This window comes from Juglans microcarpa x Juglans regia, chromosome 4S, assembly GCF_004785595.1.
Source record: "Juglans microcarpa x Juglans regia isolate MS1-56 chromosome 4S, Jm3101_v1.0, whole genome shotgun sequence".
In the NCBI taxonomy this organism is placed as follows: Eukaryota; Viridiplantae; Streptophyta; class Magnoliopsida; order Fagales; family Juglandaceae; genus Juglans; species Juglans microcarpa x Juglans regia.
Window position 1 is genome coordinate 25,680,368 of NC_054601.1, and position 15,608 is coordinate 25,695,975.

General features: G+C 34.9%; 1 protein-coding gene across 1 annotated transcript; it reads right to left on the reverse strand.

Annotated features, from left to right (window-relative positions):
- Nucleotides 1-408: 408 nt before the first annotated feature.
- On the reverse strand, nt 409-2,709 carry LOC121262520 (60S ribosomal protein L18-2-like). Its single transcript, XM_041165020.1, has 5 exons — nt 2,523-2,709; nt 2,341-2,430; nt 1,589-1,717; nt 1,318-1,500; nt 409-744 (listed from the first exon to the last, which is right to left on the reverse strand). The coding sequence occupies exons 1-5, from the start codon at nt 2,523-2,525 to the stop codon at nt 586-588; spliced, it is 564 nt and encodes a 187-aa protein (XP_041020954.1). The 5' UTR covers nt 2,526-2,709; the 3' UTR covers nt 409-585.
- Between the last annotated feature and the right edge of the window lie 12,899 nt (nt 2,710-15,608).

The window sequence follows — 15,608 nt, forward strand, 5'->3', positions numbered from 1 at the left end:
AAACTTTGAATCCAATGTGATAAAATAAAAAATAATTTATATGTAAATACAAAATGAATTTCTCCGTAAATAATAAATAAAAAACTATTTAAATTAGAAAATGAAAAATACTATCTATTTTTAGAAGGTTGAATTTGAAAAACTCATTTGTTTAACCCATTGATTCCCATGTTTTTCCCATCAGCACTAAGATGTGCATTACAACAGCTTTCGAAATTTGGAGAGGTCGTGGACAATCCCCCGATCCTCTCATGTATTGTTGGATAATGGAGAGCATACAAAAGTAACTACTAAAAGAAGAGAAGCATGAAACTCTAGGGAACACAAAAATCTGTAGCTGCGAGACATAGTGGTGCGTGGAGGGAATATCAAACATCCCCCCAAGATACATTTTTAGACAAAATAGTGTAGAAATGAGACGTCTGAAGTAACAAGCATTAAAAGATCATGTCCATAGCCAACATCAAAGTAAGAAAGACAAATACAACCCGCCATGCCATATCTACATGACGATAGTCTAGCAAAAATTTGGATCACCATAGTCAGAAATAACATTTCTTCCTCAACAAGGGTACCAAAATCAACTCAAACCCTAAATCCCTTGCTGTTCCTCTTTCCTCTGGCCCTCTCAAACTTCCTTCCCTTTGATCGTACATAGGGCTTGCTGTGGCTGTGTGGCACACCAGGTGCGGGACCAAAGTGTTTCACTGCCTCACGAGCATTCTTTGGACCTCTGAGAAGAACCTGCATCCAATATTATGTTTAATAAAATAGGTTTGAACCTATCAAACATTGCATGCTTATTTAGAAGAGCTTATAAAAAAAAAAAATAATAATAATAATAATTTGTTGAGTTCCCAGTACAAGAAGGATGAATATCTATAAATATCAACTCTATTTTTATCGTTTCATTAATAACATGTACGTACAAGAACTCAATTTTTTTTTGTTAAGATCCCAAAACTCTACAAAACAATAGAAGGGAATTGTTAAAGGAATGACAAGAGAATCTTCATCTGCACAACAAAGAAAGGGAAGCTTAATAATTGTGAATTGTCTCAGCAAACTTCTAGGGAATTAGTTTATTGTAGAGCTTTTAGTAAAATCTTCTTTTGGAACATCTTAAATTTCTAGAATGATTTACAAGCCATCAAATTACAAAATAAAAGAGAGATTCAAAGCTAAATCTAACAATTGGGCACCAGAAACGTCCTAAACTAACTCAATAATGTAGCAACCAAAACAAATCAACATAACAGAGTAAATGAGAGCACTCCAATAACAACGAAAGATTAACAGCGGCATCAAATCCAATACCGTGTTCTGTCCCAGTGGAGCCCTCAGAGCCAGTTGGTCAAACGTCAAGCACTCACCGCCAGCCTTCTCAATTCTCGCCCTAGCTGTCTCAGTAAATCTCAGTGCTGTGACCTTCAAGGCAGGAACTTCATAAACCCTAATATCATCGGTCACGGTTCCCACAACCACAGCAATCTTACCATCCTATAGGAAAACCACACACACAACAAGATCAAAATCCATAATTCATGTTTTTCATGGAAAGGGAAGTCAAGAAAAAAAAAATACAAACCTTTCCCTTCATGTAACGGATCAACCTAGACAGAGAAAGTGGTGGCTTGTTGGTTTTGCTCATGAACAAGCGCTTAAGAATGACTGCATTGAACTTGCTGCCAGTTCTCCGAACAAGGAACCGATAAAGCTAATCACATAGCATCAAGTCATAGACTATACACATAGCACCAGAAGGTACACAAAAATATGTACAAAAGCACAGTATAGAACTTATATAAATCCATGAACTACAAACATGTTATTGTCCTCCAAATAGAGAATGCAAACAAGTTCGCATAATCCAGATTCAACCAAAATTCTAAAGAAATATCCTCCAAATAAATTTTCTTTAATAAAACTCAACCAGAATCCATTACATTTTATGCTAATTAATAAACAGGGTTTTTCTTCTATGATACACAATATGCCACCACCGCACCAGCTTGTTTAGGTTGAAACCTAACTATACATATTTTTCGACTAACATTTTAACAAATCATACAATCAGACACTCAGTCAGTAAGATTTCCACTGTGGGTTTTTTCTTTCAATTTTCCACTATACCTTCCAGCACTAGGAAAGAAGTTAAATTGGTAACATGTCTATGCTAGAGTTTGCTTTCTAAACATAAACAAATGGATTGCTTTATGGTTCTCTCGACATATAAAAAATAAATCATGGAACAATATACGCATGTAAAAAACATGTATACATAAAACCCACATACACCCTTGAAATAAATGCACGATGTATGAGTAGGGCTTAGGAGACCTTGACGAGGAGTTTAAGGTAGATATCATCGGATTTCGGAGCAGTACGCTTGGATTTCTTGCTCTTACCTCCTGCGACCAGATCGATCCCCTGCGCGGAAATGAAACACACAATTAAACACATACAGCCAGATTTAGTATATAAGAAATGGAATCAGATAGAGACGGAGATAGAGAGAGTACCATTGGAGCTTGCTTCGTCAGAAGAGGTTGCGGTGTCTCGCTAGTGCTGGGGGACGACGACGCGACTAACGCAAGAGAGGAACCCTTTAAAACGAGAGCTAGGGTTTTTAAGGGGCATCTTATCTTGTGCCATCGAACTAAAGAGCTGTATTGGTCCTCATGGTGCTTCACATCATGGAACGACACGTGTCTCAATGACTAGATTGTTGAGAGCGAATGAGCAATCACTAGATTTTTAATCCCCAATTATATATCAAACCCAAAAGTGACTTGTTAAAACATATTGACTGACTCATGTAATTTACGATGAAAAAAATTAAAAATCTTGAAATTTTATTCATAAATCTATTTAGAGCTCGTTTAGATATTGAGATAAGATGAGATGAGATGATTTTAAATAAATTAAATAAAATATTATCTTTTAATATTATTATTATTTTAAGATTTGAAAAAATTAAATTATTTATTATATTTTATATAAGAATGTAACACTTCGCATTTTAGTGTATTTTTACTAAAGGATTTATTTATTTAAATTTATTCTCTTATTTTAAAATTGGTTGAATTTTTAATGAGTTTATTTCTATGATTTTAATTTGGTGAAAATTATTTTTATGAGCTTTCTTAATATTTATTTATTGTTATGCATTTAAATTATTTTTAATATTTATTTAATTACTGTGAGATTTAATTATTTCAAATTGACTTTACCATTACGTTTAAATTATTTTATTTAACTTGTGATTTTGAAATCGTTTCCGTTGGATCATTTTTGTGACCCAAATTATGAGGATTAGACCTCATTTCTTTTCCCTCTATTTTTCTTTTCCTTTTCTTTTTCTTTTCTTCTTTTCTTTTTTTTCTTTTCTTTTTCTCCTCCCTGATTTCCTTCCCGTGCGCGACTCTCTCTCTCTCTCTCGCCGTGCATTCATCTCTCCCCCAGCCCGCCACCGTGCGCCGGCGGTGGTCGACACCGCCCGGCTCCTTCGCTCCCCCTGCCGCCGACGACCAACCCCCATCAATTCCAGCTTCCCTCGAGCCGCCGTGAGCCTCTACGCACGGCTGGAAGCCGCGGCACTCTTTCCACCGCTGCGCCGCTGTCGCACCACCATTGGCCACCATCTTCCTACCACATCATCCTCGACCTCTTAGCAACCCATTGGACCCAACCCCAGCTCCGATCCGCCACCGGTGAAGCTCCACCATCTACATTTCCGATTTGGACATTTTGGTCTTCTACCGCCCATTTCGCCGCCACCCACGGCCAACCACCACCACCACTAGCTTCACCGACCTCCCTAAGCCCTACCCTATCAATCTTGGGTCTTCGTTTGCCTCCGTTTGAAAGTTGGTATTTGTGACCCACGGCCACAGTGTATTTTACACTGTGGTGTTGCTCAAACGTCGCATTTTTCAACTTCGTGATCCTCGAAAAATTATTATATAGCATTGTAAGTATTTCTCCAAAGAACTTTCGTAATTTAAATGTATTTTTGTACTAACCCATTTCACTGTATTTTTGGCATGCCGGACTGAGTCCGAGGAGTTCGGGGGTCGGATGGATTTGTGATTGGAGTTATTTGGTTGGATTTGATTGGATTGGTAATTGTTGGTTTGGATATTGTGTTGGTACATGTGCATTTCATTATTTCATGCATGATCATGTTTGTAAAAGAAAACTGGGTTTTCGTGTATTGCATTCATGTTCATGTGTTTATGAAAACTGAGTTTTCATGTGAGAATGGATTTTTGGTGCGTGTGTATCACGACCCCAAGCCGAGATGGGGTATTAACTCGGTGGAGCTCCTCTGGTTACTCGGGAGCGGAATATACTGAGTAACGTCCCCTGGATTGTCGCCGGGCGACAATGGGATTGGACGAGATGGTCTCGTGCCGACTCCGTGGTCCTTTTGCTGGCGGGGACTAGAGGATGTCTGGCCACGTACGCGCTGGGCGCGGAACTGGGCATCGCTCGTTGCGTAGTGTGGGTGCTTGGCCATGTACGCGCTGGGCGCAGAACTGAGCACCGCTACGAAACCAGGACGTGCGGATGGTCCATAGGGGAGGCCATGGTGCATATGGAAATAATGCATGGTGCATTTGGAATTAATGTACTATTTTCTGAGAAAATAGTGCGAGTTGGTTTTTGGGTAAATCATTTTCTGGGAAAATGTTTTACGGATATTTGGGGCCAAAATGGGATTTTGGCGTGTGTTGAAAAATTATTATTTTCGGAGAAAATGATGTTTGGTGGAAAAATGCATATTTTTCATGTGCATGCATGTTAGTTGCATTTAATGCATTTTATATTACGTTGTTGTTTTGGGTTATACTTACCTGCGATACCATTTTGTGGTAACGCCGATTTTGATGCAGATGAGGAGGAGGACGGCGAGCCTGAGGAGACGGCTCCGCCTGAGGAGTGATCTGGGATCACTCGTTTGTTTATCTGAAACTATTGTAATATATTTTATGGATTACTGTATAACTGTTATTTAAATCTTTACTGATGTTTGATTGTAAATAAATTCTGGTACTTAGTTGACTATCCGCTGCGTTATTTTATTTGTACACTGTTTCATGTACACACACTGGCACTTCGTTGGGATGTGTGACCGTGTTGTCACCATCCTGGCGTCTCGATCCCTGTGTATTTATATAAGGGGGATTGGGGGCGCCACAAGTGGTATCAGAGCAGTTCGGCTCTGGGTAAAACCACATGTCCCTTAGGATAGTACCAGAAAATTATTTTTATTATTTTAAAATAATAAAATTTTTGTTTAAGTGATGTAAGTTAAGTTATTTATTTTATATTATGAGTTTATTGCTATTTTATTTTATGTTAATTGATGTTATTTGATTTATTTTATTTTATTGCTTTAATTAGTGTTTACCTCTGATTGAGTATGGTTTTATTGGCTTTATTTATTTTATTGTATAATAATTCTGTTGTTTATTTATTTTATTGTATAATAATTTTGTTGTTTATTTATTTTATTGTATAATAATTTTGGTGTTTATTTATTTTATTGTATAATAATTTTGTTGTTTATTTATTTATTTGTATGTCATTTTAATTTAATTTTTTTATTTTATGGCGGATTATTTTATTGTTATATTTATTTTATGGTGAACTACTTCATTGGTTTTATGCATTTTGTCGTATGTTATTTTATTTATGGAATTTTATTTTATTTTGTTTTGTTCGAAATTGAAAGGCGGGTTAAGGGTTATGTTATGACAGGAAGATGGTACGACTGAGAAGGCCATTGTTAGGCTTAAACATTGGTATAGTAGGCCTGAACTCTTGGTGATTGGTTGTTTTAATATCAAGGCTTGAACATCAGGGTCTGGGTGAACTCTTTGGATTAGGTACTCAAGTTGCTGCTAAGGAGGAGAATAGTTTTTAATTGCTTAGGATAATTGAGGATTTAGGTTCCGTAGAATTTAGGTAATGAGTCTTTGGAGTAGGAGGTTGTAAGTTCAACGAATGTCAATGTTAGATTTATGAGGAGTTCATCTAAGGTTTGTGGCCCCATAGTTTTTAGAAATTAACTTAATGGGATTTAAGCTGGTAGGTTCAACAAGCAATTAAGAGATTACTTAGACTAGAAGTTTTTGATCTTGCCGACCTCGATAAGCAATTTGATAACATTTGGGATTTTAGAATTTACAAGTTTTATAAGGCGAATGTTTTAGATTTGAGTTCATCGATCTCGAGGATTTCAGGAAATGATTTATATCCGGGTTAAGGTTTTAGAATTGCAGAGTTGAATGGCTGAATTAAAATAGGATTGATCTGAGTTAAGTTACTGATATGAGAATTTTTTTTTAGGGGAGAATTTCTTTGGAGATGGAAGATGTTGATCTAGTTCGGTTAATAATTGTTTTTAGCTTGAGGTTACAGTGACAAGTTAATGATTTAATCCATATCAATTTTAAGGATAATAGATGGTAATGATGATCACCTGCACGTTTGGAGGATTTTTGGTTTTGGCTAAGGGTGCATGTGATCGATGCATGGTAGTGGTGAGTGTTTATGCATATTTCGGAGAGTTCAGGTCCTAGTCTCATTTTGGTTTGAAAGAAGTGGTTTTGGTAGGTGTGGAAGAGGAGTCGACACAATAGTAGTAATTTAAGAGACCTTGGCTTGGAGTTTTTGGTGAGTTGATCAAAGTGTGTAGTCGAGTGGGTTACTCAATGAAATCATGGTTGGGAATAGTTATTGTGATTATCTTCAAGAATTAATTGTGACTTGAGGTCACCTAGGAATTTAAATTTTTGAGGCTATACTTTCTTTTGGAGTTTGAGCATCTAGTTGGTTAAATGAAGGACATTGTTATTTAACTTGAAGAGAGATTGATGGGATGTCATGTATGATGTATGAAAAGATCTTTGAAGTTGAAGCTTAGGCATCAATAGCGGATAATATGATCAAGTATGTGGGGTAATAAAGCATTAAGATCCTTGGGTGCTTTGCAATGGCTTTTGGTAGATTGAAGATTTGATCAGTATGGTTTGCCCTGAGGTTTAATAGTGATGTGCTATTGAAGGAACTAGTTGTGTTAATACTAGCGTATTGGAGTAGGAATAGGTGGGCGAGTTACCAAGGAGGTTTTGTTAATGTTTTGGTGAAGTCAATGGTGGTTCATTGTGAGTTTAGTCACCGTTAGATTAGATGTTGTTTAGAATGTAGATGGTGAGCTTTCGGGTTTAGATTGTTAGGTAGAAGTCTCTAGGCACTCTTTTTGATTCGCTAGGTTGGAATTGAGTCTTTTAAAGTATGTTTCTTATCTTAGAGGGGATGAGTGTATTTTGGGTTGAGGTTGTTTATTTTCAATTTGGGATGCTGAGGTTGTTTAATATTGGGTTTCTGTCTTTGATCATGGTTGTATTTTATAGAATTTGATTTTGATCAAGGCAGCAGAAGTTAATTGAGGAATTTGAGTTATAACTCGTGGTTTTGGGAGAGAGAGTGTTTTTCTACCAAATTCTGATAAGGGTTTTGGTTAGTAGGAATGGAGCCACCTTGTACTCTTGGTGTTAGTTTCATGAGGACGTAAGTTTTATGCATATGGCGAATATCAGAGTGCACAGCAGAAGCGTGGTATTTTTGTTGTAGTCAGGAGTTCAATTGTGCTGATTTGAAGAATTATTGGTGACTTGAATTTTGAGAAGATACTTGTAATTGAAGTTTAGTTCGGCGTATAACCCCCCAAACGGACGGCCAATCAGAGCGTACTATTCAGACTCTGGAGGATATGTTGCGGTCTTATGTCATGGAATTCTAAGGAAGTTGGGAAAATCACTTACCGCTTATTGAGTTCTCTTATAATAACAGTTTTCATTCCTCCATTCAGATGGCCCCGTATGAAGCTTTATATGGACGGAAGTGCAGATCGCCTTTATGTTGGGATGAAGTTGGCGAGAGCAAATTGTTTGGGCCTGAGATAATTCAAGAAATGAAGGATCAAGTTCAGTTTATAAGGACTAAAATGGTTGAAGCGCAAAGTCGCCAGAAAAGTTACGCAGATACAAGAAGAAGAGACTTATCCTTTAAAGTAGGTGATTGGGTTTATCTTAAAGTCTCTCCTATGAAAGGCGTTAAGCGCTTTGGTAAGAAAGGAAAGCTTAGTCCAAGATATGTCGGCCATTTTCAGATCGTAGAGAAGGTTGGGCTTGTTGCTTATAGAGTGGCTTTGCCGGACTATTTTGGCGGTATATTCTTAGTCTGCTCTTAGTTGAATCTTATTCCTATCTTAGTCTTAATGTTGACTTTGCCAATTTTGAGGATGAAATTTTATTTAAGGGGGGAGGATGTAACACCCCGCATTTTAGTGTATTTTTACTAAAGGATTATTTTTATTTATTTAAATTTATTCTCTTATTTTAAAATTGGTTGGATTTTTAATGAGTTTATTTCTATGATTTTAATTTGGTGAAAATTATTTTTATGAGCTTTCTTAATATTTATTTATTGTTATGCATTTAAATTACTTTTAATATTTATTTAATTACTGTGAGATTTAATTATTTCAAATTGACTTTACCATTACGTTTAAATTATTTTATTTAACTTGTGATTTTGAAATCGTTTCCGTTGGATCATTTTTGTGATCCAAGTTATGAGGATTGGACCTCATTTCTTTTCCCTCTATTTTTCTTTTCCTTTTCTTTTTCGTTTCTTCTTTTCTTTTTTTTCTTTTCTTTTTCTCCTTCCTGATTTCCTTCCCGTGCGCGACTCTCTCTCTCTCTCTCTCGCCGTGCATTCATCTCTCCCCCAGCCCGCCGCCGTGCACCGGCGGTGGTCGACACCGCCCGCCTCCTTCGCTCCCCCTGCCGCCGGCGACCAACCCCCATCAATTCCAGCTTCCCTCGAGCCGCCGTGAGCCTCTACGCACGGCTGGAAGCCGCGGCACTCTTTCCGCCGCTGCGCCGCCGTCGCACCACCATTGGCCACCATCTTCCTACCACATCATCCTCGACCTCTTAGCAACCCATTGGACCCAACCCCAGCTCCGATCCGCCACCGGTGAAGCTCCACCATCTACATTTCCTATTTGGGCATTTTGGTCTTCTACCGCCCATTTCGCCGCCACCCACGGCCAACCACCACCACCACTAGCTTCACCGACCTCCCTAGGCCCTACCCTATCAATCTTGGGTCTTCGTTTGCCTCCGTTTGAAAGTTAGTATTTGTGACCCACGGCCACAGTGTATTTTACACTGTGGTGTTGCTCAAACGTCGCATTTTTCAACTTCGTGATCCTTAGAAAATTATTATATAGCATTGTAAGTATTTCTCCAAAGAACTTTCGTAATTTAAATGTATTTTTGTACTAACCCATTTCACTGTATTTTTGGCATGCCGGACTGAGTCCGAGGAGTTCGGGGGTCGGATGGATTTGTGATTGGAGTTGTTTGGTTGGATTTGATTGGATTGGTAATTGTTGGTTTGGATATTGTGTTGGTACATGTGCATTTCATTATTTCATGCATGATCATGTTTGTAAAAGAAAACTGGGTTTTCGTGTATTGCATTCATGTTCATGTGTTTATGAAAACTGAGTTTTCATGTGAGAATGGATTTTTGGTGCGTGTGTATCACGACCCCAAGCCGAGATGGGGTATTAACTCGGTGGAGCTCCTCTGGTTACTCGGGAGCGGAATAAACTGAGTAACGTCCCCTGGATTGTCGCCGGGTGACAATGGGATCGGACGAGATGGTCTCGTGCCGACTCCGTGGTCCTTCTGCTGGCGGGGACTAGAGGATGTCTGGCCACGTACGCGCTGGGCGCGGAACTGGGCATCGCTCGTTGCGTAGTGTGGGTGCTTGGCCATGTACGCGCTGGGAGCGGAACTGAGCACCGCTACGAAGCCAGGACTTGCGGATGGTCCATAGGGGAGGCCATGGTGCATATGGAAATAATGCATGGTGCATTTGGAATTAATGCACTATTTTCTGGGAAAATAGTGCGAGTTGGTTTTTGGGTAAATCATTTTCTGAGAAAATGTTGTACGGATATTTTGGGCCAAAATGGGATTTTGGCGTGTGTTGGAAAATTATCATTTTCGGAGAAAATGATGTTTTGTGGAAAAATGCATATTTTTCATGTGCATGCATGTTAGTTGCATTTAATGCATTTTATATTACGTTGTTGTTTTGGGTTATACTTACCTGCGATACCATTTTGTGGTAACGCAGATTTTGATGCAGATGAGGAGGAGGACGGCGAGCCTGAGGAGACGGCTCCGCCTGAGGAGTGATCTGGGATCACTCGTTTGTTTATCTGAAACTATTGTAATATATTTTATGGATTACTGTATAACTGTTATTTAAATCTTTACTGATGTTTGATTGTAAATAAATTCTGGTACTTAGTTGACTATCCGCTGCGTTATTTTATTTGTACACTGTTTCATGTACACACACTGGCACTTCGTTGGGATGTGTGACCGTGTTGTCACCATCCTGGCGTCTCGATCCCTGTGTATTTATATAAGGGGGATTGGGGGCGCCACAAAGAATTTAAAAAAATTATAATGATGAGATAAGTTGATATCATATAATTACTTCGACCGGACACTAACATAAAGAAAGAAATATTATTTTATTATCACCAAAGGATGTAGACACTAGTTGGAATGTGGTTCTTATTCTATGATTTTGTTCAAGAAATGACTCAAATCCAAAGCTCAGTTCTATACGTTTAGGTTGGTTTGGTTATATAAAATTAAACTATTTTATCTTATATCATCTTATATAATTATTATAACTTTTTCAAATTTCTACACAAAATATAATAAACAATTCAATTTTTTTTAAATCTCTAAAAGAAAAATAATATTAAAAATTTATATTATAACAATATTTTATTTAATTTTTAATAAAATATCTCATCTCATCTAAATTACGTAATCAAACGACGCCTATACATCAATGGAAACTTTAAACGTGATTGAGACCTTATTATATGTCCTTTTTTTTCTCACTGATAAACTATTTTAAAGAGTTATGTGTTTATTATTATTCGAGTAATTCTATTCTTAGGCCATTAACTCTCCAACACGTCACTCCAGCTGAGCTGGCTTCTTTTTTTTTTTTTTTTTTTAATTTCAAAACGATTCGTTAGACTACTATCTCCCTAACCCAGCCGAATCCCCTTTCCCTTCCTAACTCAGTCGAATCCAAAAGAACCTAAAAGAACAATTTCATCAAACCAGAAAGTTCTAGAAATTCAAAGAACCCATGTAATCATAACGACTACAAAGAAAAAAAAAATTGCTAAAGTATCCAAACACATCTTGAATACGATAGGAATTAGGAAAAAAACAACAGAGTTTACAAAATATTTTGTTCTTCTATTCGGTTTCCAACTTCACAAACTCTGCACTTCACCTGCCATAGTTACCAAAGCGGAAACCAGAAAACAAACAGCGTAGGTACTCTCTCTATGGCAATCTCTCTCTCTCTCTAAACAAACAGCCGACCAGGATTACCGACCGACGAAAACGATCGTTTGGGGCCGCGCTCAGCTCACACAAGTTTTCTCTCGCCATACTGCTCCATACTTCTTCATTATCTTTGTTATGATAGGTGAGCAACACTCGTGAGTCTCAGAGGGGATGGGCAACTAGGAATCAAGGGGGAGAGGGGATTTCTTAGATGGGTAGAGAGCTGAACGAATCATGAGGGAGAGGGATGAGAGATTTCTCAGAGGGCGATTGAGGAATCACGGAGGAGAGTTCGGGTTTGCTATGTCATAAGTGTGTAGTGTGTGATTTCAAAACCGGACTATGAATAGAATTACTCTTTATTTTATACTAAAAAAAATTACGATTTAACTTGTTATATTGAGCCATGTCAATTTATAAATTTTTATAAAATATTTTTGTCAAACCAGTATTTTTCTAGTAAGAAATAGCAAAGACGGCAAGCAGCGTCTATCTAAAACGGTTTGGAATCACAACTCATCTCACTACTATTCATCAACTTTAACTCATAAATCTTATTACTATTTACAATACATCTCACTACTATTCACAATTCATCTCAACTCATATTCAAATCCAAACGAGGCAAATCCACCAAATCCTAACATAAACCTACCTCCATACAACAATACCCAAAGAAACCTTTGCTCTCACATAACCCCGTTTTCACGGTGAATTACTCTTATCCATAATAAAACCCATCTCCCCAATTTCTCAGTGACTCCCGAACATGGCCCTTCGGATACGTTTGGGTAGTGAGATTATTTCAAATAATTTATAAATAGTAATAAAAAAGTAATAATAAAATATTAAATATTAAAAAATAATAATAAAAAATAGGTAAAAAATAATGATAAAATAATAAATAGTAGTAGAGTGATCTAACTACCCCAACACAACTAGACTACGTATGAATGCTAATGTAATCTCAGATAATTTTTAAATAATAGTAAATAATAATGAAGAATAAAGAATAGTTTATAAATAGTATTGAGCTATTTATGAATATTAGTGAAATAGTCTAAAACTACTTCAACCATAGGACTCCATTTAGATAGTGAAATATTCTGAGTCAGAACACTCGACTATTATTCATTATTTTATCGTTATTTTTCATATACTTTTCACTATTTTTTACTATTATTTACTATTATTCAATATTTTATCATTTTTTCACTATTTTTTCATTACTATTCATGAAATATCTAAGATCATCTCACCATCTAAACGCAACCAAGATTCCGTTGTAAATTAATTATGAAAACCTTAAAAACTTGTTTAGCTTTGGTGCAAATCCAAATTTTAATATATGGTCTAAACAAGGGATTTGGATTTGGATTTGGAACTAGACCAATTATTTTAGGCATGGGCTTCTCCGTTTGAATTCTAGTATTTTTCATATTTTTTGTTCTATTTAGACAGAAAAAATATATTCATCATTTCAACTTCTATCATCTTCCTATCATCTCATGATGTGACATTAAATTATAAATTTACAAGTGAAATGTAATAAATAATTTTCAATCACCTAATGTCACATCATATGATAATGAAAAGATAATAAAAATTGAGATGATAAGTAATATTACTCTTTACGCACTGATTCACTCTATTTTTTTTTTCAAAATAAAAGAGTGACAAGCGTCTATACCAACAAGGTATCTTTCAACCGGGGTATTTTTCCCTTCTCAATTTTTATAATAATATTATATATAATTTTAAAAAATGTAAAATAATATTAGATATAGTTTTAAAATGTATAAACCTCACGAGTACAAAGCAAAAGCATAACTATTGCACATTCAATTTGTAATGAGTATAAAAAAATTATATTTATAGTCTTAGGATATGCAATGCAATTCTTGTGCACTCTCTTTGAAAAAAAAAATTTGAAACTCAAATGATAAAATTAATTTTTTAAAAATAGACTGTACTTATTTTCAAAAAAAGTGAACAAAACTTACATATCCTAAAACTATATATATTATTACTAAAAAAATTATATAACCTGAAAAACTAAAAAGTAAATAATAAAATTTATACCTTACAAGTTGGAGAGATCCGGATTGTTACAAAGAAAATGGGTTGCAATTTACAAATCGTAGAGTGCACGGCAGTGCGTAAAAAGCAGCGCGTAAAAGTCTTTGTACATTAGCATTTAGCAATTTAGCAACGCTGTAAAGTAAAATTCATATGAATTTTATATATTAGATTTGTTTTATAGTAAAATATAATATATTTATTATCTATTTTTTTATTATCTTCTAATTATTTCATAAAGTAACGTTAAGAGTATATTTAGATGTTAAAATAAATTGAGTTGAGATGATAAAATATTGTTAGAATATTATTTTTTAATATTATTATTATTTTAAAATTTGAAAAAGTTAAATTATTTATTATATTTTGTATTGAAATTTGAAAAAGTTGTAATAATGAATTGAAATAAATTGAGATGAATTGAGAGTAGTTGAAGATCCAAACAAAGCCTAAATAATAACTTTATAAATAAAATATAATAAATAGTCTATAATCATATAATGACACATTATAAAATAATAAAAAGATTATAAAAATTAAGATAATAAGTAGCATTACTCTTAAAATAAACTTTACATAAGGAGAGAAAAGAAAGATGAAGCGGAATTTATTTGTTGCGTGCTGTTTTATTATTCTCTTTTTATGATGCTTACGTGTTAAAATTCTATTGAAGAGCGGAAAAGCTCATTCTTCGCTCCATCCGGCTATCTCTTCGTAGATGAAATATATTTTTTGGAGAATTATTTCTCCAATTATGCATTTTTTAATTCGGAGTGCAAATATTGTCATTCAATTTGAAAAAAGAAACGTGGCTTAGACAAGCTACGTATAAGGTAATAATATACCTAGAATTAGTTTATAATTTAATTTAAATCAATCAATTTAATTGTAACACTTTATTAAAAGATAATTGTAATTTTATTTAACTACCCGTAAACTAGTTATAGATTAATTGTAAATTTATCATTTTTTAAAACGGAAATTCATATGAAAAAATTATTTTTTTTAATAGTATCTTTCACTTTTTTTCAAACGGAATACGTTGAGATTGTACACTCTATAACTATATATAACATTACTCTAGATTGAAATTAAAAAAGGCTACTAGAAACTAACATTAAACAGATTAAAAATTGAGATAATCAAATAATTTGTGGTTGACGTGACACAGGTCCAAAATTGATTATATATACCAAGTGGATGCTTCATTCGGAAGCCAAAGCCCACAATGTCGATATTAATCAAATTGTTTTGTTGGTAAAGGCAGTTTGCGGGTGAAATGTCAAGAATCAAGATTACTTTGATTTTACTATTGTTTGAAAAAGGAATAAAAATTTTGTCCATGGAAGGAAGATCAATCAATTCTACAAAAGAGAGTCGCAATCACTTCGTATTCAAAAGAAAAAACCGACTCACAAGGAAAGAAAAAATGTCTCGTGAGAGATGATCAAATAGATAAGTATAAAAAGAAATGATAGTTGTAGTTATGACTGTGTAAGTGCCGTGTAATCATTTTAAAAAAAAAATAATATACACGGGATATACATAAAAAATAAAAATAAAAATTTAATAGTGAGTCTCACTCTTTTTTAAAATGATTATATGTCATTTGCACATTTCACGATTGTACGTAATAATACTCATCATATAAATTTTAGTAAAAAGTAGACTAGACTTAAAAAAGTGTAAAAAAAATTATTATTTATGAGTGTGACTCACTTTTTTTTTATAAAAAATTTATTTATTTCAGACTTGTACTTAATGTTACTTTAAAAAATTAAAAAAATTAAAAAAATTAGAAAAAATACAATTCAGTATAAAAATAAAAATCGATAGACTCTATCATTTTCCTAAAAATAATAAAAGTAACTTTAATTTTTGTGAAATAAGTATATAATAGTTACATTAATTAAAGGATATTGAAATGAGGAAAAACGCATGGCATAAAAATCATAAGAACAAAGCTGCTGACCACACGAAACGGAGCTCATGCTGTGTGGGGGAGGGACCGCTGAAGAAAGGCTGCGACCATTGAACGTACCAAGATAAGCT